We start from the raw sequence: 27,961 nt of genomic DNA, 5'->3' as shown, positions 1-27,961 counted from the left end.
ACATGCACGTGCGTGCACACATGAAAACAACTACTGGATTTTTGTGGTTGAAAAGGGGCAGAGGAAGGGAGAAAGGTGGTGGGGGCTCTACTAAATATAGTGCCAAATGAAAGAATCCATTAAGTAAAGAGCCCAGTTAAAATACCATGCTACCATAAAACAAGGAATACGCATACCCTCTTCATCACATCAGCATTGGGGTTCCAGTTATTAAAATCCCCGATCAAGGAAGCACTCTACAAAAAATGCCCAGAACTCAGTTTGGCATGACATGTTCAAAATATAACCAGACCAGGGGAATAAAGCTTCACAACCACTTCTACCTTGGCTCCTGGTGCCCATTCTCTGTATGTTATACCATCCGCACTGTGCCAAAGCCCAAAAGAGACTAAAAGCTGTTAAGAATAGACCTTGATAGATAATATTCAAATTAAAGAACGTGTTCAAAATCACAACAATGATCAAGGACATATTATTCTGCAAGGATAATACTATATCCAATCAAATCAAAACAGAGATACCTTTCAAGGTTTTTAAGTTGAAAGAAATGACCTCTCATGCTCTGAAACTAGTGGCCTGCCTAAATTGCACAACATAACCAGCTTCCCTTGCCTCATCAGGGCTACTACGGTGCTTTCAAACCGCAGTGCCTACCCATCTCCCAACCATAAAGCACATTGACTTTCACCAATAAATTATTATAACCCTTAACCCTAATGTTACTGATGCTGACTCTCTCAAACTTTTTTAGCGTTCTCGTACTTAATATGTGTAATAAAATAATGAGAGCACATGAATGAGAACTATGTACTGCATACAGAAGAACCACCCAGGAATCCATGGAAATGTGAACAAGAACCATTTACAGGATGCACAAAGAGGGCATTTGGTGAATCCTCTAGAACCAAATGTTTACAAGCATTGTGAACATCCGGTCGATCATCTCAAGCCAAATGTTCCATGAATCACAATAGAGCTGACAAACATGGCATCTCCTTTGCCATGAGATATGGACATCATTACACATGTGAAATCATTATGTCACTGCCAGCCTATCGAGCATCTATGGATTGGAAGGATTCACACACCTAAAAAGAAATGTAAGGCATAGAAGAGATTCTTAAACTCACAAAAAATCGTGGGCATCTCAATATGGGGTTCCCATATTGAGATGCCCATGAAGACACTTTATGGATTACGGCGGAGCCAAGTGTACAACGGAACAAACATTTGAGATTCAAGTCTTGATTCGAGATGGAATACTCAACATGAAAAGATTCCAGCAAACCAGATGGCAATACTTTTCTTGTCTAACATTCAAGCCATGGCTAGAATAACTAGATGACTGACTACGCATTTGATGGTGTTGTCTTGGTGAGAGAGAGAGTGTGTGAGAGTGAGAGATTACCCTGCGCGTTCTGCTGCCCTGTGCAGTGTTCTGCCATCGTGAACTCCTGCGCAACCTGCGGACTCCTCCACGCTCATCTGCCCGCTGCCTTTGCCCCTTCATGTGCCTGTCGAAGCTATTGCCTTCGTCGACAGCGTTGGGCAGCTAGCAGCTTCTGGCAGACCTGCACTCCTGCGGGGGGGTGTGTGTGAGTAGCGAGTGTATGAGTGTGACAGAGACCAACAGCAATTCAGCCAGCCTGCGTGTGTGGGTGTGTCTATGTCGTGTGCGTGTGTGTGTACGTTCGTGGGGGATATGGGTGTGTGGTGAATCCTTCGGCCACTCGTCTGTCGTGTGATTCTATTCTACACAACATCTACCCTGTGCAAGCCCTTCACAGCGCGCCGGGGGTTGAAGTTTGATTTCGCCTGCACGCGGTCCTTCCGTCGTCTTGTGTGAGAGAGAGAGGTGTGAGTGTTTCTCTACAGCTAGCCGGTGTGTGTGTCTGTCTGTATCTACAGCAATCATATATCAAAACCTCCCAAAAGAAAAAAAAAAGAGTGTGTGTGTGTGTGTGTGTGAGAGAGAGAGCTTCACATGGATTCGACTGATCAGTGTATATATAAGCGTCGGACAGCCATGGAAACCTCGGAGAAGGATGCTTTGAGTCTTATCAAAGAATGTTTGCATGAGGACTTCGAAGATGCACGTCAAGCCTGGGAAGGATCCACTCTTGTTATGGAAGTGTGCATCCCTATATAGAAGCTTATGGATCCTGTAGCTCAATATGCACTTAACGCGGTGATTCTTTTTTTCCCGGGTAGAATGCCTACGGCTCAAGATGTAGGCTGATGGGTTGATTTTCTACTCAAATGGCAAGCAGTCCGAGGGGTTTACTTTGGCGCGCGACGGTTCTACGAAGTCTTGCTGGCTGACATGGATGCTCGGGATGCTCTACTGGAAATGTCTCCTCTTTTCTTCAATACGCAGATGACTCATGTGCTGCCCTGGGCTCCTACCAAGGACTATCAGAGTCTCATTCGTCACAAGTGTCCCGTTTGGGTTGAGGTGGTCGACTTTCCTTGCACTTGGCGTCATTTTCTCCCTTTGTTGGCTGCTCAACTGGGTAAAGTCATTTGCCCTCCTAAGCTGGACGCAAACACAAACCATTTTTGTATTCTGTGGGACACGGATATCCCCACTCCAACAAGTATTTCGATTGATCCGGAGATACAGTGGTTGGAAAGCGCCCATTTAAGCTTAAATGGGGCAAGTTTGCAAATTCTTGCTTCCGATGTGGCAAATTTGGTCATATGCAGACCGAATGTCCAGAACCAAATCTGCAACCACCTCCTTCAACCGTCCCTGCTCCTCAACCTCGCTCACCTCCGAAATCTTCTACTGAGGTTCAAACTAAAGGAGTTTCACCCTCCTCCCCCACAGCTGGGGCGATTAAAGACAAGGGGAAACAATTACAATTGTTTGCACTTTCTGCTTCTCCAAATATTAAAGACAAAGGAAAAGAACAGGTTTCGACCTCTCAAACTTGGCTAGTGCCCAAGAAACCCACCAAAGCTGTTACAGCTCGTGTTCCGGCATCTTCTCGTAATTATGTGCCTCTTTTGAAGAATGTTGCTCAGAAAAACTCCCTTGTAATGACAACACTTCTTTGGCTGAAGCCTGGGACAAGGTGGTTCGCTCTTACTAGGAAGTAGCTTCTTCATCGCAAGGTGCATTTACTTTCAATTATCCAGGTTCAGGTCTTGACCCACCTTCTCAGGCACCTACAGCTAGGGAGGATGTGTCGATGGGCACTAGTACTTGAGTTTTCTCCACCCTTTCTTTTCCTGTTTCCTTGTCCACTATATGTACCATATAGAATGCATAGTTCTTTGAATTGCATCTCCTATAATGTGCGTAGGTTATGTAATCACGACAAGTGGCGGCTTACCTGGCACTATGTACATACATGTAAAGTAGATATTGTGGTTCTTTAAGAGCATAACCAGCATCAATTTGCAGGACAGACTTCTTACTTTGCGGGCTACTGGATAGCATATGCAGGATCAGCTGGCCATTCTGGAGTGCTTATGCTTGTTCGACATGAACTCTTCCCAACCTTGGTTTTTAATGAACCGGCTGGGAGATGGATGGTCATCCAATGTATTGTTAATGGGGAAGTTTTCGAATTTGGAGGATTATAAGCATACACAGCTTCTGCAGATAGGGCACGGTTGTGGAGTGCTATCTCTTCTTATTGTTGGCGTTCCAATGCCTTTCTCTGCGGGGATTTTAATAATGCACCAAACCTTGCGGATAATACTATTGGCCATTCTGGCATGCTTCATATGGAACGACAATCATGGGACCAATTTATGTCGACCTGTAATGGGCTTGATTTGTGGCCCTTTTTGCATCCACCTAATCCAGGATTCACTTTTCAGCACAATGCTCAATCTATGTATCGTGCTCGGCGGGATCGCTGGTATCTTTTTCACATGCAACAGTATGATGACTTTGTATGCGAGATGAGGATTGAATATGCTATGAGTCTCTCGGATCATTTTCCCGTATGCTTGAAACTTCGTTTTGGTCTTTTGATGTCAATGATCGCCTACCCAAGAAGAGACTTTTGCAAAACAATAATGCTCATCTCAAGCATGAGCCTTTTCGCACTATGATTGTGAATATCATCCCGCCTTTGCTCTCCCAGATGTATGCTGACATGGACATAGCTTGGTTCCGTTTTGTTATGCGTGTTCAATTAGTTATACAAGATTATGGCAGGGATTATTTGTCGCAATTAAGGAAACAGGTTAACCACGCAAAGGATGCTTGAAGCCGATTAATGCACTTAGCTAATCATACTTCTCTTACTAACGCTCAAATGACTGAGTTGTTTTCTGCCCGCGCTATATTAAGGCACAATGATGAGAGGAAATTGGCCAAATGGCAGACTCGAGCTCGTCAAGAGGCTTTTGCAGATAAAGGATGTGCTACTAAACAATTCTTTCAGCATTTGCATCACTCAAGGCAGTCTCAAGCTATACGAACAGTTAAATTACCGTCAGGGGAGTGGACCTCCACTTTCAGAGAGCTAGCACCAGCCCTACACTCTCATTATGGCAAGATTTTTGAGGCCCCTTCTTCTCCCACGAGAGAAGCTCGCCAAGCACGTCACATGTTTCTATCGCATGTTACTTCCATTCTTTCGGTGCGGCAGGCTCAAGACTTGGAAGCTGTTTTCACTGAGTCGGAATTGTATGCCAACTTGCTTGATTTGGGTCAATGGAGAGCTCCTGGTTGGGATGGTCTCTCTGTGGAATTTTTCTTGTCTTTCTGGGATTATTTGAAGGTGCCTCTATTGTTCATGATGAATACAGCCTGGGAACAACAGGAATTGCCCTCCTCTTGGAAAGAAGGTTTGCTCAGTACCTAAGCATGCATTGTGTGAAGAATTCTCACATTGGCGGCCTATTATGCTTATGCCTATGGTATATAAGTTAATGGCAAAAACGCTTGCTAACCGACTCAAGTGCTTTCTGCATGAAGGCTTGCATCAATCTCAATAACAGGAATTGCCCTCCTCTTGGAAAGAAGGTTTGCTCAGTACCTAAGCATGCATTGTGTGAAGAATTCTCACTTTGGCGGCCTATTACGCTTATGCATATGGTATATAAGTTAATGGCAAAAACGCTTGCTAACTGACTCAAGTGCTTTCTGCATGAAGGCTTGCATCAATCTCAATACGGCTTCATTCCGCGACGTCAAATTATTGATAATCTCGCGAATGTCATCATTGGTATGGAGTATGCAAAATATACTCAACAGGATGTCTTAACCATGCATGTCATCATTGGTATGGAGTATGCAAAATATACTCAACTAGATGTCTTAATCATGCAAGTCGACATTGAAAAGGCATTTGATATTGTTCTTTGGGATTACATTGCGGATACCATGAGACGCTTGGGCTTTGGGCCTAAGCTATCCCGTGTCGTGCTTTTCTTGTATGCATACAGTACTTCTGCAGGCTTGTTGGATGGTCTTCTCACAGAATCTTGGACTTTGGGACGGTCGGTAAGGCAGGGCTGCCCTCTGAGTGCTTCGCTTTATGCGATCGCTACTCATCCCTTGTTTATGTATTTGGATTCCTTGACCTCCATTGGTAGGCTACATGGCCTGACCTTACCTTCTGGTCGACAATTTGTTGGTCAAGCTTATGCGGATGACTCTTTGTTCATGCCTCGTAATAACTATGATGATGTACAACAGATTATGCATACTCTTCACTTGTTTGGATTGGCAGCAGGTCTCACAGTTAACTTTTGCAAATCCAAGCTATTGCCTCTGAAAGAGTATGACTGGCATAAGATTGTTCCTGCACATGTTCTGGTTCGCCATTTGGGTTATCCACTGGGTTGGAATGTATAGGCTATGCAGAAACTGGATTGGGTGATCCAACGTCTGCATTCCAAGTTGAATTATTGGAAATTGTCCACGTGGCCACTTCATGTGCGTCTCAAGATTGTCCAATGCATCCTTGTGGCTTATGTGCATTTTTACTTGCCTTTGTTATCCTGGCCTCAGTTGCGCTTGCAATCCCTCATGTCCAATATTTTAGAGCATTTTTGGCGGACCTTGTCTAGCAAGAGGGGCCTTCGGCTTCTATCTATGGACAAGCTCTGTTCTCCCAAGCGGCTAGGAGGGTTGAATATTTTGGACTTGAGACGTCATCTTCTGGCTCGGAAAGCTATGTTGTTGCCAGTTTTGGTGGAGCAGCAGCAACCTTGGGCTCTCATGGTCACACATTTGTGTGCGCACATTGTCACCCCTTCTTTTGGTCGTTTGAAACCGACTTATTGTGATGTTGTTTTTGGGACGCTTGAAGGAAACATTCCTGGATGTCCATTTACTTCTTCTCTAATTGTTGATTGGAAGGTTGTCACTTCGCATTTGGCTTGGGATGGTCGACAATCCTCTGGGGGTAACTCTCTTCGCCTGGAGAGTCTGCATTGGAGCAGGGTTTTTGCTTCGACTTTGGTTCAACGATCTCCTCGCCAAGCGTATTTTCTTTCCCAAAAAGGAATCTATCAGGTGCATCAAGTGGTTGATGACTCGGGTTATGTTCTTTCTTTTGCTGATGCAATCTCCCGCTTCCGGTTGGGCCTTCACTATTCTCCTCTCTGACGGGAGATTCAAAGGATGCTTGCTGCTCATTCACCTATTCCTCCTCTAGATGTGGACTCTCGCTTCTCTGATTGGAATCTGGCTACTACTAGATTGGACTGCATCTCAGCTACCAGTGTCTATGCCATCCTTCAGTCTGATGTCCGGCTCTTTTCACAGACGATTTTGGCTTTTTGGGGTGCTTCGGTCACCACAATCTCAGTTTGCGGTCTTCTTTACCTGGGTCAAATTTTGGACTATGTGGGCCATCTGGCATCATAGGAACTCCTTAATGTTCCAGGGCACTTTTGTTGACCCCTTTCCCTATTTCAAATTATCTCTTGGTCAAGCGCTGCACTTTGCCTATGACGCTGGAGACATCACTCTTGATGCCTACATGATTTACTTTGACTGTTTCTAGCCTTCGGAGCTCTGTCTTTTGTATCCCTTTCTTTTCGTGGGTTTTCCTCGCTTTGAGGTTTCCCACTTGTAAATTAATCAAAGCAGATTTACAAAAAAAAGTACGTGATCTTTGATTGCACCCAAGGTGCTTCTCTGTTCATACATTGCCAAGGACAAGACTACTAAACTAGTTACTCTACATTTCGATGGTTTGTGTTGAACTCTATACAGCATCCATCTAAAATAAATGTTGCTAGTGTTTGCTTGATAATGCTAGCACATAGCTTAGAAGCGTAGAACACTCAGTGAATGCCTACTGTAACTAAAAGTGTTATTCAAGTGTATGGGTACTTCCGAAAAATTTATTGCTTGCATACACGAGAGGTGCATCACGACGTGGAGATTAGACTTTGCATCTGAGCCTGCCATCTTCGTGTAGAAAGGAAAGGTCGTTGTAGCCTGCCCTGATTATTGCTTTAGTAAATGGGAGATGTACTATGAATTAGCTAGCTATCTCTTGTTCAACAAAACCTAAGTGCTTGGAAGGTCGAGTGTGATTCCATGTCACTGTTTTGACACCTCTCATTGTCGTTCAAACTTCATATGCGATGTTTGCTTTGATGAAGAGATCTCACAGTTTAACATCTCATTTTGGGAGGTCTTAGACATATGTTCCATTGGGTCTTGGACCTTGAGTTCATGCGCAGAACAATGGGCTTGGCTTTCTATTAAACTCGTGCTTGCATGTATGCGCACAGAAATGGGTAGCTTTTTGTACAGGCCAGTACCATTGTAAAAATATATACCTTCATAAGGTTAAAAAATTTTGAGCTTACGAATTATAAGAGTGGCTAAAACACTCACAAAAATACAAAAGCAAGGGACAAATAAAGAAAAACCTAAATCACTTTATTTGTCACTAAACAAAGCTAGATCTTTGTTAGTTGACCTATTACGAAAGAGATGACATGGAAATTCCATAGAAGAGGACATGTTTTATGCGCTCGCAAGTGATAGCGTAATTGCTGTGCACATTTCTGTGAAACGCGCCGCAAATTCTGGGATGATGACGTGCAAAATTGATGCAAGGCAAGGTTGATATTTAGTCAGAGTTACCGGGGAACACCCCCTAGCCCCCGTTCCGGCGTTCCGGGGGGCAGTTCCCTTACCAAACGTTCCGAAACGTCTGACGTTCCAGGTGGCCAGTGCAAACCGGAATGGCCGTTCCGGAACGCCCCCGGAATGCCCTTGGAACGGCCAACGCCTACAAACAAATTTGGCAAAAATTGGAAAAATTGAAGTAAATGTTTGGGCTTCTTTTTGAAGTGTGCAAGGCCTCAAGGACTCATAAAATGCACCCCCCTCCCCCTTTCTCTCCACAAGCTAATCCTCAAGGGTCAAGCTCTCTCCCTCTCACACTCTCAAGATCTCTCCCTCTCAAGACTCACTCTCTCAAGGCTCAAGGCTTCAAGCCTTCAAGCTCTCTTCCTCTCCCTCCCACTCTCTCAAATCTCTCCCTCTCCCTCTCACTCTCTCGAGTCTCTCCCTCTCACTCTCTCAAGCTCTCTCTCTCTCTCATCTTCATCTAGTCATAGCAAGGTTGAATGGTCTTCAAAACGAGTTTTTTGTGAGTATTAGAGTCAAAGCACTCTAATACTCCTTGTATTTAAACACAAGGAGCTAAAAAATGCACTATTTGGGTGTTTTTTAACCTCCCGTTCCGCGCCGTTCCCGTTCCGGACCCCTAGCCGTTCCCCCGTTCTGCGGGGATCCCGTCGCCGTTCCCGTTCCGCGTTCCGGGTAACTATGTAGACTTTAGTAACCTCGGGCCCTTGGGGGACCTCTTTGGGAATCTAGCTGTTGCAGATTGCACAACGACTTTCCTGGGCAGTTGTACCTTTGTCGAGAGTAATTTAAAAGAAATCCTGAAAGGGGCACTAGGTACTCCGCCACTATGTGTCTACCGTATTTACTCTCTATGTTTAGTTCTGTTGAAGTGCTATGATCAGTTTCAAATATGTTCTTTTTAGTTGGGACGTGGTGCCCTCGACAACTACACTGGTACCAAAGCGTCAATCGCTCGTTGTTCTACCAAGAAAACAAATGGAAGCTATGGAGTTGAAAAACGAACAACTGATAATAGAAAAAGGAGATGACGAAGCACGAGTTCGTTTTTGCCTTAAAAAGCTCTTAAAACATGCGTTTTGACACTTTTAATGTTTCAAAGACATCTTAAAATCTCTTATGCGGCGATCCCTTAAATAACTCTATCATCCTAATTCTTATGTGCATGTGAGCATCTTGCCTAACCCCACATGCCATCAAGATGCAAGCTTACTTGGAACCTCTGAACAACACAGGCTGCACCTTGAGGACCATTTGGTTGAATTTGGAAGTCTTTATGTTTGGTGGTTACACATGTGCATCTATGTCAATTGCATAACACTTTGTGAAGCATATGAATGCGGTGCATCAATAATTCCAATCGGGATAAGATAGATTGGGTATGTGGTCGAAACACCCCTGAAAGACCAGAGTGGTCTGAATGTGATGGCTAATATTGCTACGTCGGAATTACAAGAGTTGTGATGCGGATACCGATGAGTGTATAGAAATCTCATTAAGGATCTATATGGAAAATGCATGCTAGGCAATGTGCTATTGGGTAATGATGGTCATTGCAATGTATGCATGAAGGCAGAGTTTTTGCTAAAGAATCGTAGTGAAACTCCGCCCCTCTCTCTCTCTTGAAAAGAGGAAAATGGTATAACCTTTCTATCACCCAAGTTGGTAGATTGGTTATGCCATTTCCCTCTTGAATAAGAGGTCCTGAGTTCAACTCTCCTCGTCGACTAGATCTTTAAGAGACGTTTCCTACAATGTTACCCTCTCTCTCTCTCTCTCTCTCTCTCTCTCTCTCTCTCTCTCTCTCTCTCTCTCTCTTTGTGTGTGTGTGTGTGTGTGTGTGTGTGTGTGTTTCTTTAAGTTTAAGCGCTAAAGTTTGTTTCAATTCTATTCTTTTCAATTGGCACGTGGTCCCTCAACAGTTATAGACCCCCCTTGGAGCGCCCAAGACTGGTGCCCACCCTAACGTTTAAGTGAAAATTGTTACATGATAGCACCCATAGGCAATTACAATATGGCCAAAAGGATGAAAACTGCAAAAATTAAAAAAACTCGAAGTAAAATAACCCCTCCTAGTGAGAGGAGGAAGGTAGCACAACAACAGACCCTACAACCTACAAGGCAGAATCCACGTCCGCAACACAACGGCTGATCAAACACAAGGGAGGTGTGCCAGAGAGGTGCATTTGTTGCTCTCGGAGCAGCGCATGACAAGGGGAGCGCCATGCACGAGTAGAGGGGGTGCCACAGCTACACATCATACTTATATACCCTCAACATAGTCCTCCATTCTAAGCCCCTACCAGGAGAGCTCCACCCTCCCCTCCATCCACCAACATGGACATCAGTCATTGTACACCCCAAATCACTAGATTTTATTTTTTTCCAAGAAAAACATCCTTCTATTAGTTAATGAAACTGCAAAGCGGCCTACAAACTGCCCCGCTAAGAGGGGGCTACATCAGCATGAGGGGAGACTCTCCCAATGGAAAAATGCGATATGTACAAAGACAGCTACCTCAAGAGATGTGAGGAGGAAACAACAACACAGGTGGCCGGTAGTGCCATCTAGGAGTGAAACGAACACAGGGAGTGGATCTCCCGGCTACAAGGACCGCCGCCTACAGACACGCGTCAGACGAACCACCCGACCATAGCCACCATCCGGCAGCTCCCCCGTGTCATAAGCCTTTTGGCGCGAATGACGGGTACGATGATCTAAAACTGCCTCTAATTCTCGAGGAGTATACTCGGTTTGCATATCTTGCCATACATTTTCCTCGATAGGCACAACATTGTCGGCTTCGCCTAATTTTACTTTAAGGCGGCTGACATGAAACACTAGATGTACACTAACATCCGAAGGAAGAGCCAGTTTATAGGCAACTTGGCCAATTTTCTTTGTGACCAAGGATGGACAACAATATCTAGCTGAAAGCTTATAATGCTTTCATGTTCGCATAGTCTTGGAATCCTTGGGTATCTTCAGATAGACCCAGTGTCCCACATCTAGAGTCCTTGGAGATCTCTTTTGACTAGCATAAGTAGTGACTCGATCACGAGCCGTTCTTATACTATCTTTAGCAAATTCGAGCATTTCTTGCATGTCATACAGGAAATCACGAGCTTGGCGTTCCTTGACTTTCTCTAAGCCAATAGCAATTGGGGATTTAGGCTCGAATCCATACATCAGCAACGGGCTAAATCCAGTAGCAGAATGCTTGCTACTATTATAGGCAAACTCTAACTGTGGAAGATATCTTTTCCAATCAGACTGCCTTTGAGAGACATATGCTCTCACCATGTCCTCTAACATCTTATTCATCCTCTTGGTTTGTCCGTCGGACTCAGGATGGTCAGAAGACAACATACTCAACTTCGTCTGAAGATGAGCAAACACATCTCGCCAAAATCGACCAGTGAACTTAGTATCTCGATTAGTGACGATATCCTCAAGCAGACCATACAGCTTATAAAGCTGATCGACAAATAAAACCGCCAACTCATGGCTCTTTATTGTCAACTTCGTTGGTATAAACTTCGCCATTTTTGTGAGTCTATCGACCACAACCCAAATAGCATCATTGCCCCGACTAGTATTTGGCAAATCAACGATAAAGTCTATGGAAATACTCTGCTACTTGGCATCTAGGATTTCCAATGGATGTAGCAGGCCAGCTTTCCTAAGGCACTCTGCCTTATTGACCTGACACTGAGCGCATCTCTTCACATAGCTCTCTATGTAAGAGCGCATTCTTGGCCAATAGAAATATCGCTTGACCAAGTTCTTTGGATGCCTGGGTGCCCAGCACCAGGAACATCGTGGCATTCGCACAAAATCCTTTGTCGAACCTCATCGATTTCCGACAGGCAGACTTTTCCATTTCTGAACAATAGTCCACCTTTAATGGAATAATGTCACTGTCTCGTCTCTCCAGCACGACTCACTTGGGTCTCCGGATCACCCAAGCCTGTACGCGAGTCATACCCCACTTCGACCTCGTTCCATATACAACCAAAATGGCCATCGGAACGACATAGCCCTCGGAGAGAGATAGAAATCCGTCGGGATTTCAACCATAGACAAGGCATTAACCTCAAGAATCCTATTGGGTGCATTTGGCAACTCAATTGCTAGATCCTTTTCTATAACGGATCTCAAAGTCAAACTCTTGCATAAGCCTAACTCATCTAGCCTTCCGGCCTTTGAAATCACCCTGATCACAGATATAGCGCAATGAGTGATGATATGTCCATGCAACAAACGTAGAGCCATACAAGTAGTGTCGCTATTTCCTCAAGGCGTGAACTACGGCGTAAAGCTCCTTCTCATACGTTGGATAAGGCATCTCGGCATCGGAAAGTTTCTTACTTTCAAACGCAATAGGACGTCCATCCTGGTATAATGCCGCACCAATAGCATAATCACTAGCATCCGTTCAACCACAAACAGTTTGCTAGGATCCACAATGTGCAATATTGGCACAGTAGTCACCAAGTGCTTTAGTGTCCGAAAGCTCTCGTCGAGTCGCTCATTCCAGACAACAGGGGGATTACCTTTACGGTGAGAACCCGAAGTCTTCAGACCTTTTACCCCTCCTTTTAAAAGTTGCGTAAGTGGAACAGCAACTTTAGAGTAATCCTTGATAAATTTGCGAAAGAATCCAGTAAAGCCAAAAAAGGACTTTACTTGGCGCACATTCTTCAGAATGGGCCAATTCGGCACTTTATCCAACTTTTCAGGGTCAATGCGAATTCCATCGCGAGTAATGATGTGACCCAAGTACAGAAGCTCTTTCTCGAAGAATTCACACTTGGAAGCCTTAGCATAAAGCTTCTCAGTTCTCAATACTTGATTTCTTTGTCTTCTTCTTGGGGCAATCCTTCATTTGGTGACCCGTCTGGCCACATCCGAAGCAAGCCCCCTTCTTCACTTCATCAGCAACTGAGGCATTTTTGGCTTTCGTCTTCTTCTGAGAAGATCTCGACGGCGGTGATTTGGACTGTGCTGGAATCGGGGTCGCTTCCTCGAAGCGCCCTCACCGGATTGATGGTCTAAAGTTCTTTTCTTCTCATAATTCGCTCCATTTATCAAATGGAACGTCCTGGCCTTTGTCACTACATCCTCGACGTCAGTCTGGGCTTTATCCTTGATTAAGGCCCAATGGTAATCTTCATGTAATCCCAGCAAGTACATATGCACAACGTGCGTGGAATCCACCTTGCAGAAGGTGAGAACTTCTTTGAAAGTTGTCGTATACTTATTAAAAGATAGTGCTTTTATCGAAAGACTCTGCAATTTGGCGTTAGCTTTCAAAGGATCCATTTTGGCGAAATCTCTCTTGAATTTTCACACGGAAATCAGCCCACGTCGTAGGCTACTTTGTCATGTCGCGCCGCCTTACTGCGCAGATAAAGAGGAATCGTCTGAATCCTCCGTTCATCATGCTCCCCATGGAGGTCAACATACGTGGTCCACTGGTGGAGCCAGTTATTTACGGCCAATTCCGTACATTCCTTCTCTTCCCCTCATAAATTTGTAGTTTTGTACGGAATCGTGGCAGTCAAACCACCCTGTGAAGACCCAAAAGCAGCAATCTGCGTCCGCAATTGCTGGAGATGGGTTTCCCCCTCGGAAATTCGCGCAGTCGTTCGACTGAGCCGTATTTTCTAGAGCGATAAGTCGAGAACTAAGCCCTTGCACGACCCTTTCAAGAGAGGCCAAGCGAATGTTCGTCTGAACGTTCGCGTTTTCCAGAGCGGTAACACGTTGGTCGAAGCTCTGGAAAGTACTTGTAATCCATGTGTACAGAGCATGCGTGAACGGAATTTAAACATCACCTGGCACGTTGTCACGCTGCACATCCGAGCTGGAGGAATCCATGGCAAAATCCGTGAAAGACTAGAAATTTGAAATTTGACACGAAACTGGGCCTTTTCTGCACTTTTCGATCGCGAGAAGTTGAATTCCCGAAGAATGCTACGGGTCAGCGTAAGCGTCCAAAGGCAGCCAGGCGATGGCGGGACTGCGGGACTGCGAGCAGGTGAGAGAGAGGAGCAGAGGGCTAGATTGCATAAGTTTTCTGAAAATTAAACAGGCAAGATATTCAGTTCTTTGATTTTTCATCGAAAACCAGTGATCCCCGTTGCTGATTTTTGTCAAAAAACAGCCAAAAAACACATGAAATTCCACTTGCACCCACGCTAATGAGAGGAAAAACGATTAATTAAATAACCGATTCATCAAAAATTGCATGAAATAAAGATTATCCAACTTGAACCAGTCCGTAGGTGTGCACACGGTCCTTCATGCAACCAAGCCGGCTCTGATAACATGAGACGAACACAGGGAGTGGATCTCCCGGCTACACCGACTGCCTACAGACACGCGTCGGACGAACCACCCGACCATAGCCACCATCCGGCAGCTCCCCCGTGCTGGGCAGCGTCCGAGGACGTAGGCGTGCACTTGTAAGACCGACGTCCCATACCACCCAGCCTCACCTCCTCGAGGTGACCTCGCGCACTCCTAGCCTCGTGGGCTAACCACTGGCGCTCTGCCAATGGGGGTCGATAACTGCAAATGAGGCCTTGGCCTCCCTTTTATAATAATGGCCGCCCTCACTGGCTGTGTTCACACTACGTCCGCCCGGACACTGGACACCCATCCCGACGGCGTCTGGGCTAGATCCCCTCTCCTGTGAGCGGGACATAACAAGGAGCCCCATGGACCATGGTGTAGAAGGCCCTGGACGCCAATTTAAGTCGTAAGGATGCCTCGCGGTGCTCCCGCCTTGGGGTGTCCACTAGGAAATATGCAAGATAGCACATGCGAACAAAATAAAGGATTTATAATTAGGTACATTTACAAAATATTGTACTTACATAAAGGGTTTTTTACTTGAGAAAGTGAAAATTTTCATACATAAGGGCTAGTTTTTTACAAAAATGCATACATAAGGGATACAAATAATACTTGAAAATATACAGGTAAGGGATTATTTAAATACCTCTTGTTCACACGTGCTATATGCAATTTTTACATAGTCCACTCCCTGGGGCTCCCCCATACTGTAGGAGCTGCCCTGAAGCCTCTCAAATTGTCCTCGAAGTGTATGGATCAGCTCCAGCCAGATATCTCATACAATCTCCATCGATGGAATGGGGCAAGCCTCGAAGATGCGGAAGCAACGGGCTCTCCAAATGAACCAAACAATCAGGCTGTACATGAGCTCCCAACAGAGCTCTCTATCACTGCTTTACTCTTGGGACGTAAGCGCTATGGGAAGCTGGAGAGTAGGCCGCTTCTCCGGTAACACAATCATCCTGCTAGCTGAAGCTAGCTCAAAACAAAGTGCAGGGCCCGTGAAGGTGGACGAGGTTATTGCATCGCAAGTGTACTGCCCAACTGACGAAAAGGCTAGCATCAGCCCTAAAATTTGAAGCCAAACCTGCTACGCCATGGAGCAGTCACAAAAACAATGCCTCTATGGCTCAAGAGGGTGGGCACAAGCAACAACCTATTGAATGGCCATTGAAGACCAACCAACTCCCAACTACGGTAGCTCCATGGGCGACTAACCACTAAAACATGGTGACTCTCCTCGACTGTCTGTCGTCCCACAAGAACTCCCAAAAGTCTGTCAGGAACTCAATTGTGAGGCCCTCCCCTTGCCACTGACCTGCTGCAACAGGGGGGGGGGGGGGGGGGGGGGGGGGGGGGGGGGGGGGGGCGTCAGGATCAAGCACACAGATCCTCCCTCTGATGCCCACAACTCAAATCCGCTAGAAAATACACTCCGCTGCCAACTCTCGTGCCTCGGTAGTAACTCTGTGGCGGCGACCCTCTCGCAGAACCTCCAAGAGCATGGAAAGGCCTGAGTATGAGACAGCCCTAACTGCGATGAGGACCTCAAGGCAAGTGAAGGCCCCCATCTAATTGCAGCCTCCGGCTCGATAGTGTGTGCCACTATGCTGGTAGAGCCTGGACGATGTCCTCACACATGCTCTATACCCCCATGCTGCGCATCTAGGAGCTCTCAATATCCTAAGGAAGTGTTGTAAAATGCAACCAATCTCCCAAGGCGCGAGCTGGACTCTCTGCCATGGGACCCCTTGAGACATGGGGTCTAGTGCCAACCATGTGACCTCGTTGTGTATTGACCAAAGGTTCCATGTAAGAGGTTGCCTCAAGCGCTCCTCAGTGCATGTGGGTTGGTGCTGATTAAGTCCCCCCACTCCCAAGACCGAAGCAAGCTCAGCACAAAACAGTCCTTCCATCTTCTAGGGCTCTTCACCTAGAAGAAGAACTCTTACCAATAAGCTTCCCAAGGAGGGCTCTACTCTACCGTGTTGATAAGTGTCATTGATCCTAAGGAGGGCTACCGTCATTGATCCCAAGCTTATTGTTAACACGGTAGAGCTCTACCTTGGCCACAATAGCAATGCCAGCAAGAGATAACCGTGTCGCGCTCCAATGCAACAGCTTTCTCTTGATGGTTAGGAGGAGGGGATCAGTCTCTTGCTCTAGTGACAAGTCCAAGCCAACCTAGCAGCCCAAGTAGCGAACTTGCATCCCTGGAGGGAGCCAACAAAAACCCTCTCCAAGCGACCAGTCAGGAGTGGGAGCATCACCAACCAGAAAGCCACTAATGATCTGTTCTCCCAATGCACAGCAGAACACCTCCAATGACTGCTCACACCTGCCTCAGCCATCAGCAAACTCGGCGTCCAAAAGCTCCTCTCTGAGAATGGGTAAGTGTAGGCCACACAAACCAACCTCAATCTGCTCATTGCCTCTGCATAGAAAAGAAACAGGAAGGGGGCAAGAGGGCAGCCCTGCCGTACCGAGCGCGTAAGCAAGAATCGCTCCCCTTGACCTCCTGCTAGCAACACCTGGCTGTGAGCACATCTATATAGAGAAGACACCCCTCTAATCCATATATCAAAAAAACCCCCCTGTGTTGTGTGCCCTCAAGGAAGTCCCAATTGACTCTTGTTGTAGGCTTTCTCAAAGACGAGGAGGACCACAAGATCCTCTCCTAGGAGGCGGGCGAGGGCAGTCGCCTCCCAAAAAGTGAAGATGTCATCATCAAGGATACTCCGCACCTTGACAAAGCCCGTCTGAGTCTCATGTATGATGCTCTCAAGTAGTGGCTGAATTCTCAAACTGAGAGCCTTTGCAAGGATTTTATAGGCTGAGTTGAGAATGGTGATGGGCCGCCACCTCCAAATCTCATATAAGGAGCCCCCCCCTCCTTGGGGATGAGGTAGATCAAACCCTCATTCATACTATCGGGCATCTCTCTAGTGCACAAAATGTATAGAGCTACATCCTCTGTCCAAAAGTCCTCATGAATATATAAATAGCAGAGTGCACTCTAAGTGTCTGCAAAGAAGTATACCATAATGTGTCTACATCATGCTGCATCTAGTGGTGACACAAAGAACTTGGCCAGCGGCCACAAAGTCTGTATCAGGTCTGTCACCCCCAAGTCTCCCATGTGATGAGAGACCTCGAGAGACTGAACATATAGCCCGTCCATCACTATATGCATAGTCCACTCTGTCTAAGATCCTTGCCACACAACGGGAAGGAAAAACCAAATGTAGTGTCCAAGGCCTCTACCCCTCTGGCTGCCAAAAAAAGAACATGTACACTAAGCAAGCCGCCTCAAGGTCAAGAGAAGAGTCGCCGAGAAAACAAGTAAAGTTGTAGTCGAAGAAATCCCAACGGCGGCAAATGTCGAAACTGGTCAACCCGCAAGGGACTACCGCAAAGGGCGACGTTTGCACCAAGAGAGGGGTCCACAAGTAGGGCTGCTCGGAGTTGCCAAAGAGTGGCATGTCCCCTAGGCCGGCGAAGAGGCATGGGAGGGTTCGTAAAATGGGGTGAAAGGACTAACGGGAGGGATGGGAGAGACAGAGGGGACGGGTGGAGGAGGTGGAGGAGGAGGTCGAGGCGTGGAAGTGGGGACTGGGGGGGGGGGAAGGGGGGCTGGCGGTGGCAGAGCTGAGGTGGAGGGAGCATCCGCCGGCTCATCCTGCTACACAGAATCGAAACAGTTCCCTATGTGAACCCACTATTGCTAGCCCGGTGCAAGCCGACCATCAAGGGCGCAAGACTAGCTGTCACAAATTGCTTACGTGTCAAGCCACTAAAGAACAAAGCCAACTTGCAAATGCCGGCCGAGGGGCCTAAACTCTAAGAAGAAGTCCTACCAACCTCGTAGGACCTAAAGATTAAATAAAGCAGGACCTCCCCCCACACACACACAACGTGGAGAATGATGACGTGGCAACAGATGTACGAAATCCTGCAATTGTCATTGTCACCAGGAGGTGTATTTTTCCTGTTGCCTTCCGTAAATAAGTACTAGATATTTTTATTTATTTTTATTTTTACTTGTTTTCCTCGGAACCCTTGAAAAGGTGCAAGTGGACATTGCATGGCCAGTGTGAAACGGCTGCAGCCAAATGGGTTTCTCACATCGGGGATCTAGGTCGGTCAGACAAGGACTGCCCGGGCCAGTTAGCACTGAATTTTGATGAGTATGGAAGCTCGTGTGCGCCAAACTGGAATTTGGGCCACTCGTCAAGTCACTGCAACTTTATAAGTTGAAAGGGGCCAGTAAATTAACCCACATTGTAGATGGTGGTCAAATGGTAGTCTTCAATGATGGTCAGGAGACCGATAGGGACGCCATGGAAGCATCTCCTAAAATTTAGGGAACTGTTATTTTTGACCGGAAAATGTGGTCGCGTCATTAGCTCTGGAATGACAAGGGGAACATTTTATTGCTCTGCTGCCAAGTCAACTGACGCACCAGTTGAGATATTTTTAGCAGGGAAAGCCCAAACTCGGAAACTGGGCGACATGTCAGCCTGTGAGCAATTCTGCCTGTGAGCGATTCTGCCACTCTAGGAGGCAAAAACGAGCTGCATATCACCAAAGGGGGCGCCATTTTCAGCCTCAGGTGGATTGTAGCAGGTACAGAAGCTATAGAATGCTTACCTTGCCCTCTATGCACAGTATGGTGGCGGGAGTGATGCCCCGCACGCTACATATTGCTCTCTTTCTCCCCTACGTACAGTATGTTATGCCCCACTAGTGGGCTTCTCATTTGACCTATGTACAATTCTGGGGGTTTATGCACGTTTGCCAAGGCAAGAGCCTTCTGAACAGGAACCGGATTAGCTAATTGCTAATCCCCCACAGGTACGCACAGTTCCATCACGGAAGATTGCGAGTTTGGAGAGTTTTCTCGCGTGAAAACTCGTCCAATTCACAGGGGAACTGTCCCATTGCGTGCGGGAGCCCTTGGGACACGCGTAGGCGTGTTCGCTCCGCTAAAAACGATCCGAAACAGGGAATTACAGCCTGCTGTGTTTTTCTGCAGGTTTAGGGTTTCGCACCTAAACTGCAAGGGAACATCGGGGGAGCCTCGTGAGAGCCTTGGGATGCGTGTACAGGCTTTTGGGTTCCCGGCAGTGAAACACAGAGAATTACAGCCCGCTGAATTTCTGTGACAGCTCACCAGAAAGCTTCCAGATATCGAGGGAATCCATCCCAGACAGGTGTTTTTGACCTACAGGGGTTTTTGCGCCGTTATGCTGTCGAAATCCGGTCGAAAACCTGCGTTTTCATCCCTCGCCAGGTTTGGACAGCTTTGTGAAAGCTTGTGCTAAGTGGTCGGATCGTCTACCTTAATTTGAATAAAGAAATACCGAAAGGGGCGCCAGTCTTTGGGGCCTACAGGGTGTCGGTCTCGTGCGCGCAGTGACATTCTAGTCGCTGGACGCAACTGTGTTCTCTTCCCTTCTCAGTGCTCTGTGTAAAGTTAACAGGTAATTGAAATAGTACCGCACTCTACGTTGTATAGGCCGGTTATAGTCACTGACATGGCAGCCTGTTCAGACAGTCCCGCAATTTCCACTGACAGTGCCACATGGAGGCTGTACGGATTTTCGCAAAACGCGTTGGTTGTTTTTTGGACCAAAACTTTTTGAGTTTGACTGCTTTTCATGTAAACTGCTTTTAGAGGCCAAGGGCCTTTAAATATGACCTATGGGCTCTCACTCTGGGAGTCTACCCTCGGGAGACAGGAAGGCATGGGAGTTGTACCTTCATGAGGCAATATAAAGAAATACCGAAAGGAGTGCCATGGTTTGGGGCCAGTGCTCTCTTGGGGTGGAATTCCGCCACTCCCCGTCTTGTGTCGTGCATCTCTTTCTATCCACATGTTATTTGAAGTGATTAAACTTGTTCAATCTGTTCTTTTCGATTGGCACGCGGTGCCCCCCTCTCCGCGACACTAGCACGCTTGTCCCTGACGGCGACGGCCACGAACTTGCTGCCAACCCTCAATTGCTCCAGTACCTGTCTCAATAGAGGTACCCATATGTGCTCCCTGCATCTTTGCCTGCTAAGCCTGGCCAACTTTCGTAGATTGGGTCTGTGTCGAGGGTCAAGGAGTCCTTCGTGGACAGGCCTTCACAAGACGGCCCATCTGTCTACAAATGAAACACTAGCTCCGGAGGCCCGAATACGCCACACACTGTCTAATCCAACCACCACTCACCCGAGGGAGTAGAACCACCTTCAAGAGTGTATGTGTGTCCCGAACAAGAACCCATACCTTGCAACCTTGGCCACAACTAAAGCTCACAAGCTCGAGGTCTCCAAAACCATCTAAAACATGGAACCAATAGTCGAGAGAAGAAAAACAGCTGGGTTTTGTAACAAACAGCTGACGTGTCAAAGCCTAAAGAATGGAGCCAACTTACAGATGTGGCCGAGGGGCCAAAACTATCACAAAGTGATGACATGGCTACCCGAGAGCAGAAACCCTAACCCTAATTTTTGCCAAAAACCCTAACTGCTGAAACCCTAATTCTTGAAACCCTAACCCTAAAACTGCGGAAACCCTCCCTCGGCCTAAAAAGCAATTACAGTGAAAAGCCTTCAAACTTAAAAGCATCTGGTCCAAAAGCAAAGCCAAAAAGCTGCCAACGTAAATCATGGAAATCCGTAAAGCCTGCCACGTCATCAATCAGCGAAATTTTCGAAAAACTGCCTGCTGTCCTTAGGGTTAGGGTTGGCCTTTAAATATGAGGTTAGGACTCATTCTCTGGCATGCTTCCTGGAGAAGGTGCAGAGTCTCGAGTACCGGTTTGTACTGTGTTGCTGCAATATATTGCACACTTTGCTACTGTCGCCCCTCCTTTGCATTATTTGACAAAGAAATGAAATGAAATGTTATATTAATGTCTTCAAAAGGCCAAAATGACCTATGAGTCCAAAAGGTTACATCCATGTGTGACTCTAGTACAGTGTTAGGGGTACATAAAGAAAAATATAAATGAGGATACCTAGAGTGGGTAGGTATGTAAGCTCAACCTACAACCTCATCATCATCAACATCCTCATCACATAATACGTCAGCTCAAAACATATATGGGGAGGGGTACAATCACATGAGGGCTAATGAGGTACACAGTGGGGAAAGTGGACAATGGTGATCATCCCATGCTTTCTCTCATGGGTCTCTGTAGTATGGCCTCAATATCCTCCAAGGCCAACTCTTTGGGGGGGTGTATCCATGATCTCCAGGCTGATCGGGGTGAGAGCCTTAGTTCCACACGAGATTATCAGAGCTGAGATGAGCCCACCACCAATTGTCGTGGAGGCTCTTGCTAGATCAATTGCCTTTCATTCATAGCACATGGGAGCTACCACACAACAGATATGCACGACTAGCACCTGAGTCATCGCAACAACTGCCAGTGAGGGTGATATTTCATGTTGGTTTGCACATATATCATCTTGGTTTGAGCTACAGGGATTTAGTATGGACAGGCTGCCCCCTTTTCAGTATTCCCCGGATGCACCATCCCTCACCCTCACACATTCAGAGATTAGCAGGATTATCAGGCATGATCTCATTCAACTGGATACTAGGAGGACTGGTTGTCTCCGTCACATGAGTTGGGGATGAAGATGGCATTTTATCGAGACCATCTTCTCTGGATGAAGAGAGAAGCTATTCTCCAATGAATATTCAAAGAAATTAACGCTTATAACATTTGAAATAGAAACTGACTACCGATCCTGTATTGGTTCTTCCCGACTTACAAAAATGTTTTGTGGTTAAGTGTGATGCAATGGTACTTGTCTTGAAGTTTTGTATGAGCAAAATGTGCATGCTCTCGTCTAAGAGAGCCATCGCGTTTGACCTGAGGAAATGTCCAACAACATTTATGACAAGGAGTTACTTGCCCTTTACTTGCGCTTGTATCTTGGAAGCATTTTCAACTCACTGACGTCTTGGATTGGAAGAGAACTAATCACTAAAGCAATACTTGAATGGGGGCGTTGACAATGGTGCTTCAGGCCCACCAACTGTGAAAGTCATTCCGCTTCAACCTCTCCTCAGTATCTCCCTCCGCTCTCTATTCCGCTAAGTTCTCTCAAGTTGTTTGTGGTGATAAAGTGTCCCCGAGTTTTTGCATATTGTAGTTGTTTTATGTGTTTTCTATAGATCACTTGACAGTTTGAGAAGACCCACCTTAACTCTTTTGGGCTAGTCTACTCATGTTGTAGTTGGATCTCCTGGATGACCTTGTGATGTACTCTCCGGGCATGATATCCATGTGCTATGGGACGTCTAAGGGCTCAAACATTCGTTACTTGTTGTAGTGTGACCCCTCTGTGTGCGACGGTGGGTGGACCTAGGGTAGCTTTCTAGAAGTCTGGGAGCTGCCATTTTCCCACTTCACTAGTGTGTGTGGATGACTAAGAAGAAACCTGTCACAAGACGGGCACCACGTGCCAATAGAAAAGAACAGACTGAAACAGACTTTTAGCACTTCAATAACAACTGAATTGAGAGAGAGAGAGAGAGAGAGAGAGACGACACGCGACACGGAGTGGCGGAATTCCACCCCAGAGAGTATTGGCCCCAAACCTTGGCGCCCCTTTCTGTATTTCTTTAAACCGTCTGAAAGAAGAGGGTCACAGTGAAAAAGCAATAAAAGCACTCACAATCAGAGATCGTTAGAGCAAAGCAGTGTTTTTCTTTTTGGACAGAAAAAGCACATACACACACCAAGAGGCTAGCTGCCCTGTTTTATAGGAGTGCTTTCCAGCCATGTGCTTCTCTTTCAAGATGTGTTAGTAGTTTTCCGTACCAGATGAAATCCAAGCCAGAAAATTAACGTGGCCACCTCTAACTAAATATAAGGAATGGCTTTGACTGTTGACACTAGTGAATAATACATGCGAAGAAACAATTTTCAGCACTGTGACTTAAATGTGGCAGGACCAGCTGTATACTCGGTCTATTCACTGCATTCATGCAGCCATGTGAAGTTGGTTAGTTCCTGCTCTCAATAAAGGGCACCTATAGAAATAACAAAAGTGTACCCATAGCAATGGAGAAAAAGATTATATATAGGATGCGGCTGTAAGGAACTAAAAAGAAACCACAACTTATTTATATTAAACAGAAAAGTTGTATGTGAGCTACAGAAGCCATGGCATGTCAAATCACCTTTTGTTGAAGCCCATTTTCTCATAACCTCTAGAAAATGCTTCTAATCCTCCTTCGAATTTGTCTATCAAGTCTCGCTTCTTCTTGTACTGCTCAAACCTAAAAACAAGAAGAGAGGAATGTTGTTAAGAGTGTATAGCAGATGGTATTAAGAAGCAAAGCATTGCAAGCTCACGCTGCTGTTTACCCCCACAAATAAACAAAGGAAAACCACTGCCACTTTTCACTCAACTATGATACTGTGCATATACAAAGTTAACTTGTATACTAAAATTTTAATCACTTTTTTAACAAAAAAGCATCTTCTAACAATTAAACATCTTGACAACATTGGGCAACAAGGGGCACCTCTATAGCTATGACTCCCAATAGTGCTCAGGACACAAAATAAATGCCACAAACCACATCAAAAGAACCTCGCAAAACCATCAACACAAAAGCTTGTGATCCCTTGAGAACTTCACTTCACTAGCCAACGCCCACCCAAGATACTATACCATGAGAGAGAGAACCTTGTTAAAAGTACAGGATTACGGCCACCACCAAAAGCTGTACTATTGTACATATGAGTTTTCCCTTCATAAAATATCATTACGAATCCACAATTTCAAAGCATACATATCTCACATCACAATTGAGCTCTCAGCATACTCTCTACACAAAGTTCCTGACACGCTGCCATACCATGTGCACTAGGAAGAATACACCGTAAATGTAACACACCTCCAAAAGCAACGCTTTAAAGCTTGAAAATTTTGAGTGTGCATGCGTGTGCGAAAGTGTGTGTGTGTGTGTGTGTGTGTGTGTGAGAGAGAGAGAGAGAGAGAGAGAGAGAGAGGAGACGACAAACGCTAGATGTAGGAAGAGGGGGCAATCAAACCCCAGGACTACCAGAGCATGAGAACCCCAATACAACACATGATAGAAGTGGGTACCCCCTTGGCCCCATAAATAGGTGCCCAAGGGGAGGTAGCGCAATGCCTGGAAAAATCCCCCACGACCCAACAAGAAATAAATGAAATATGAGAGGGTGCCCGGACAAGGTGGGCGACCGGGCGGCCCAGAAGCGGACGGCCGGACAGTTCAGAGAAAATGCATATGCAAAGGGTGGCCAACTCGGAGGCACACTAGCCGTACATGCATGCCCTAGACCTATGAAGCAGCAGAGTGGTGTAAGTCTTGTAGAGTGCACGTGTGCGGAATCATATGTGAGAGAGAGAGAGAGAGAGAGAGAGAGAGAGAGAGAGAGAGAGAGAGAGAGAGAGAGAGAGAGAGAGAGACCACAAACGCAAGATGTGGTGAAGAGGGGGCGATCAGTCCACCCATGACTACCATGAGCAAAAGACCCAATACACAATGACCAGAGTGTGAAAGTGGGTACCCCCTTGGCCCCATAAATAGGTGCCCAAGAGGAGGTAGGGCAAAGCCTGGAAAAATCCCCCACAACCCAACAAGAAAGAATGAAGTATGAGGGCGGCCGAACAATGGAGCCTATATACATATGCAAGCATGGGTGGCCAGCCCGGAGGCACACTAGCCACACATGTATGCGCTGGACCTGTGTGAAGCAGCATAGTGGTGTAAATCTTACACCCCCTCTCAGCACTGGTTGCTGAACAAACTGCATGAAGCCGAAGATGTGAGGCAAATGATAAAGATGTTTGTTGCGACATCCATTGAAGAACAACACTCGCGCATACTCCGCGAGTGTAGCAGTAGTCTGGGGTGTCCCGACCGCCAAGAAATCTCCATGGAAAGATGTCATCACGAGCAGTGTAGCAGACTGTTGTACTCCGCCGATACAAGGTGAAGATACTGCGTGAAGGTCCCAAACTGAGTGTGCAAACAACTCCTTGTCGTGAAAGAAGTACCAATAGACCTGCAAGTGTCTTGCCCAATAGGATCTGTGGTGTCTGTAGTCAAACTCTGGAGAAAATGGAAAAGCCCTGGAACCGTCATGAGCATGACCGGAAGCCTGTCAATGCATGAACGGCCAGGTGGCTAAGTTGTGAAAAATTCCACGAAGGCCAAAAGTAGCAATCTACGCCGTAAACATCCTCCGAAACAAGGAAAGCCAGACTAAACAGTCTGCACTGTAGAAGCTATCGTAAGCTGCAGCAGTCACCAGGAGACCGCACGGACCACCATCGGATCGTCACCTGTCGGTAATCCAAGATGAGGGGAAAGCCAGGCTCAACAGTCTGCGCTGTGAAGGGCCTATGAGAAGAGGTGTGGTCAAACCACGCTGTCTGCACCCTAATCATCCAGTAGAAGTAGGGAAGCCAGACTCAAGAGTCTACCCTATGAATAATCTCTGAGAAGAGGAAAGGCCAAACCAATTTGTCTGCATCGTCTTGCCTGTATCTCCTACCTCCAATCCTCCAGTGTCAACCAAAACAAAATCCACGCCAACAACGTCACCAAACCACATCTCGGTGTGGCTCTCAATGTGAATGAGCTTGGAGTGGCATGCTGCCCAGGTCGAGGGATAAGTCTGCTGTAAGGTTACCGAGGGTGAGTGTAAGCAACTCTGAAGGTAGCAATCCAAATGATCAGGAGTGTAGAAGAGCCACTGCACTACCATCCAAGCCAAGCTCCAAGTGACTCCGAATGTAGACGCGGGATGCCTGATTTCCCACATCTCGCGGGTAAAATCTCCAAGAGAGCCCAAAGCATTGAAGTCCCACTCCAGTCTGTAGATCCAAGCAATGAACCTGTTCAAGGAGAGATCCAAGATCCTCTCCCTAAGTCCATGTAGATGCTCCTGGGTAAGCAAGTAATATGACGTGTCGAGGTCAAGTGGTAAGTGTCTGTCCACCCAAGATGGTGGTGTCTTCTCTAGGAATGTCGGAATCCCATATGCCATGAACATGGCCATATCTCATGTGAACTCCTCTGATGAGTGTGTGTCCATAGCAAACCACAAGTCACCACCCCCTCTGGAGTGCACAACCGTTGAATGATGGCTGGAATGAATGGATCTCCCAAGGATCATACGCCCGTAGATGATCAAGCCGATGTCGTAGATACCGTGTACTGTAGCAGTCGCTGAGAGACCGATGGACAACCACCGGATGGTGTCCTCGTAGGAGGTAACTTCATCCTTTGAAAAAAGCACAAGCCAAAAGGCTGCTGTTCACCCAAAAACACAACTGCGAGGTGATGAAATTGCTGCTGTCCAGCGATTTTCAGCGTGCTTGTTCGCTCCCGGTAGGGTCCAGAGCGGTGCACAGGGTGTAGGCAGAATGGTGAGTCTCTAGCACAACCCCATGTGGGCTGAAAACAGAGAAAACAGCAGGCGTTTATGGCTGAAATATGAAGAGGAATCCGGACGGCAATGCATTGGATGCAAGGCCGCTTTTGAAACGCAAGATCCAAGTGGGTGTGAAGTGCTCCCCCTCTTGTACGAAAAACATTGATGCCCCAGCTTGAAAACGCAAGGGCAGCTGATGCTTTCCAAAAACGCAGAGCTGATGGCTGCTGGCTGAAAACGCAGATGGCACCCAGCCTGAAAACGCAACCCTGCCCAAAACGCGCGGGTCTTCTTCTGCTGGTGGTGCAAAAAATGCTGTTATCCTGCACTTGCTGAAAAGGCAGATGGAAGAGGAGGGGGTTCTCGCGCTGATGAGGTCTGTAGAGGCCAGCGCTGGCAGCCAAAAGCAAAAACGCAAGTAGATCTGCCCTGAATCGCAGGTGGAGGGGGGTCCTCCGCGACAAAAAACTCCATATTCCATCGCGTGCCTGGCTTTTGCAAAACGCTGGCTGACCTGATCTTCTTGGGAGGAGTACCTGATACGGATGATGGCCTTGCACTCTACTGGCGTCTGATACCATGTGAGTGCGCGTGTGCGGAAGAGAGAGAGAGAGAGAGAGAGAGAGAGAGAGAGAGAGAGAGTAGACCACAAACGCAAGATATGCCGAAGAGGGGGCGGGGCGATCAGTCCCCCCATGACTACCATGAACAGAAGACCCAATACACAATGATCAGATAGTGTGGTAGTGGGTGTCCCCCTAGCCTTATAAATCGGTGCCCAAGGGGAGGTAGGGCAAAGCCTGGAAAAAAGCCCCCACGGCCCAACAAGAAATAAATCAAGTATGAGAGCTCCCGGACATAGTGGGCGGCCGGCCCAGAAGTGTGGAGCCTATATGCATATGCAAGCATGGGTAGCCAGCCCGGAGGCACACTAGCCGTACATGTATGCCCTAGGCCTGTGTGAAGCAGCAGAGTGGTGTAAATCTAACACATTTCTCTACAGTTTCTCAACTAAAAGTTATGAAGACGCAATCCATGCACAACTATGTGCAAAATGCACGCAAACAAAAGATT

General features: G+C 46.6%; 1 protein-coding gene across 5 annotated transcripts in view; it reads right to left on the bottom strand.

Moving 5' to 3' along the window:
• LOC147466211 (1,4-alpha-glucan-branching enzyme 2-2, chloroplastic/amyloplastic-like) overlaps positions 1 to 27,961 on the bottom strand; it is a 169,406-nt gene that overhangs the window by 107,032 nt on the left and 34,413 nt on the right. For all 5 annotated transcript variants that reach the window (XM_086524614.1, XM_086524610.1, XM_086524617.1 and 2 more), the window contains 3 exons: positions 23,635 to 23,733; positions 324 to 366; positions 177 to 236 (listed from right to left, as the gene is read on the bottom strand). In XM_086524614.1, coding sequence (XP_086380740.1) covers positions 177 to 236; positions 324 to 366; positions 23,635 to 23,733 — 202 coding nt within the window. The remainder of the gene's footprint in view (positions 1 to 176; positions 237 to 323; positions 367 to 23,634; positions 23,734 to 27,961) is intronic.

The sequence above is a fragment of the Adiantum capillus-veneris genome, chromosome 1 (assembly GCF_014529385.1).
Source record: "Adiantum capillus-veneris isolate H3 chromosome 1, ASM1452938v2, whole genome shotgun sequence".
Taxonomy (NCBI): domain Eukaryota; kingdom Viridiplantae; phylum Streptophyta; class Polypodiopsida; order Polypodiales; family Pteridaceae; genus Adiantum; species Adiantum capillus-veneris.
This window is presented reverse-complemented; position numbering and strand designations above follow the sequence as displayed.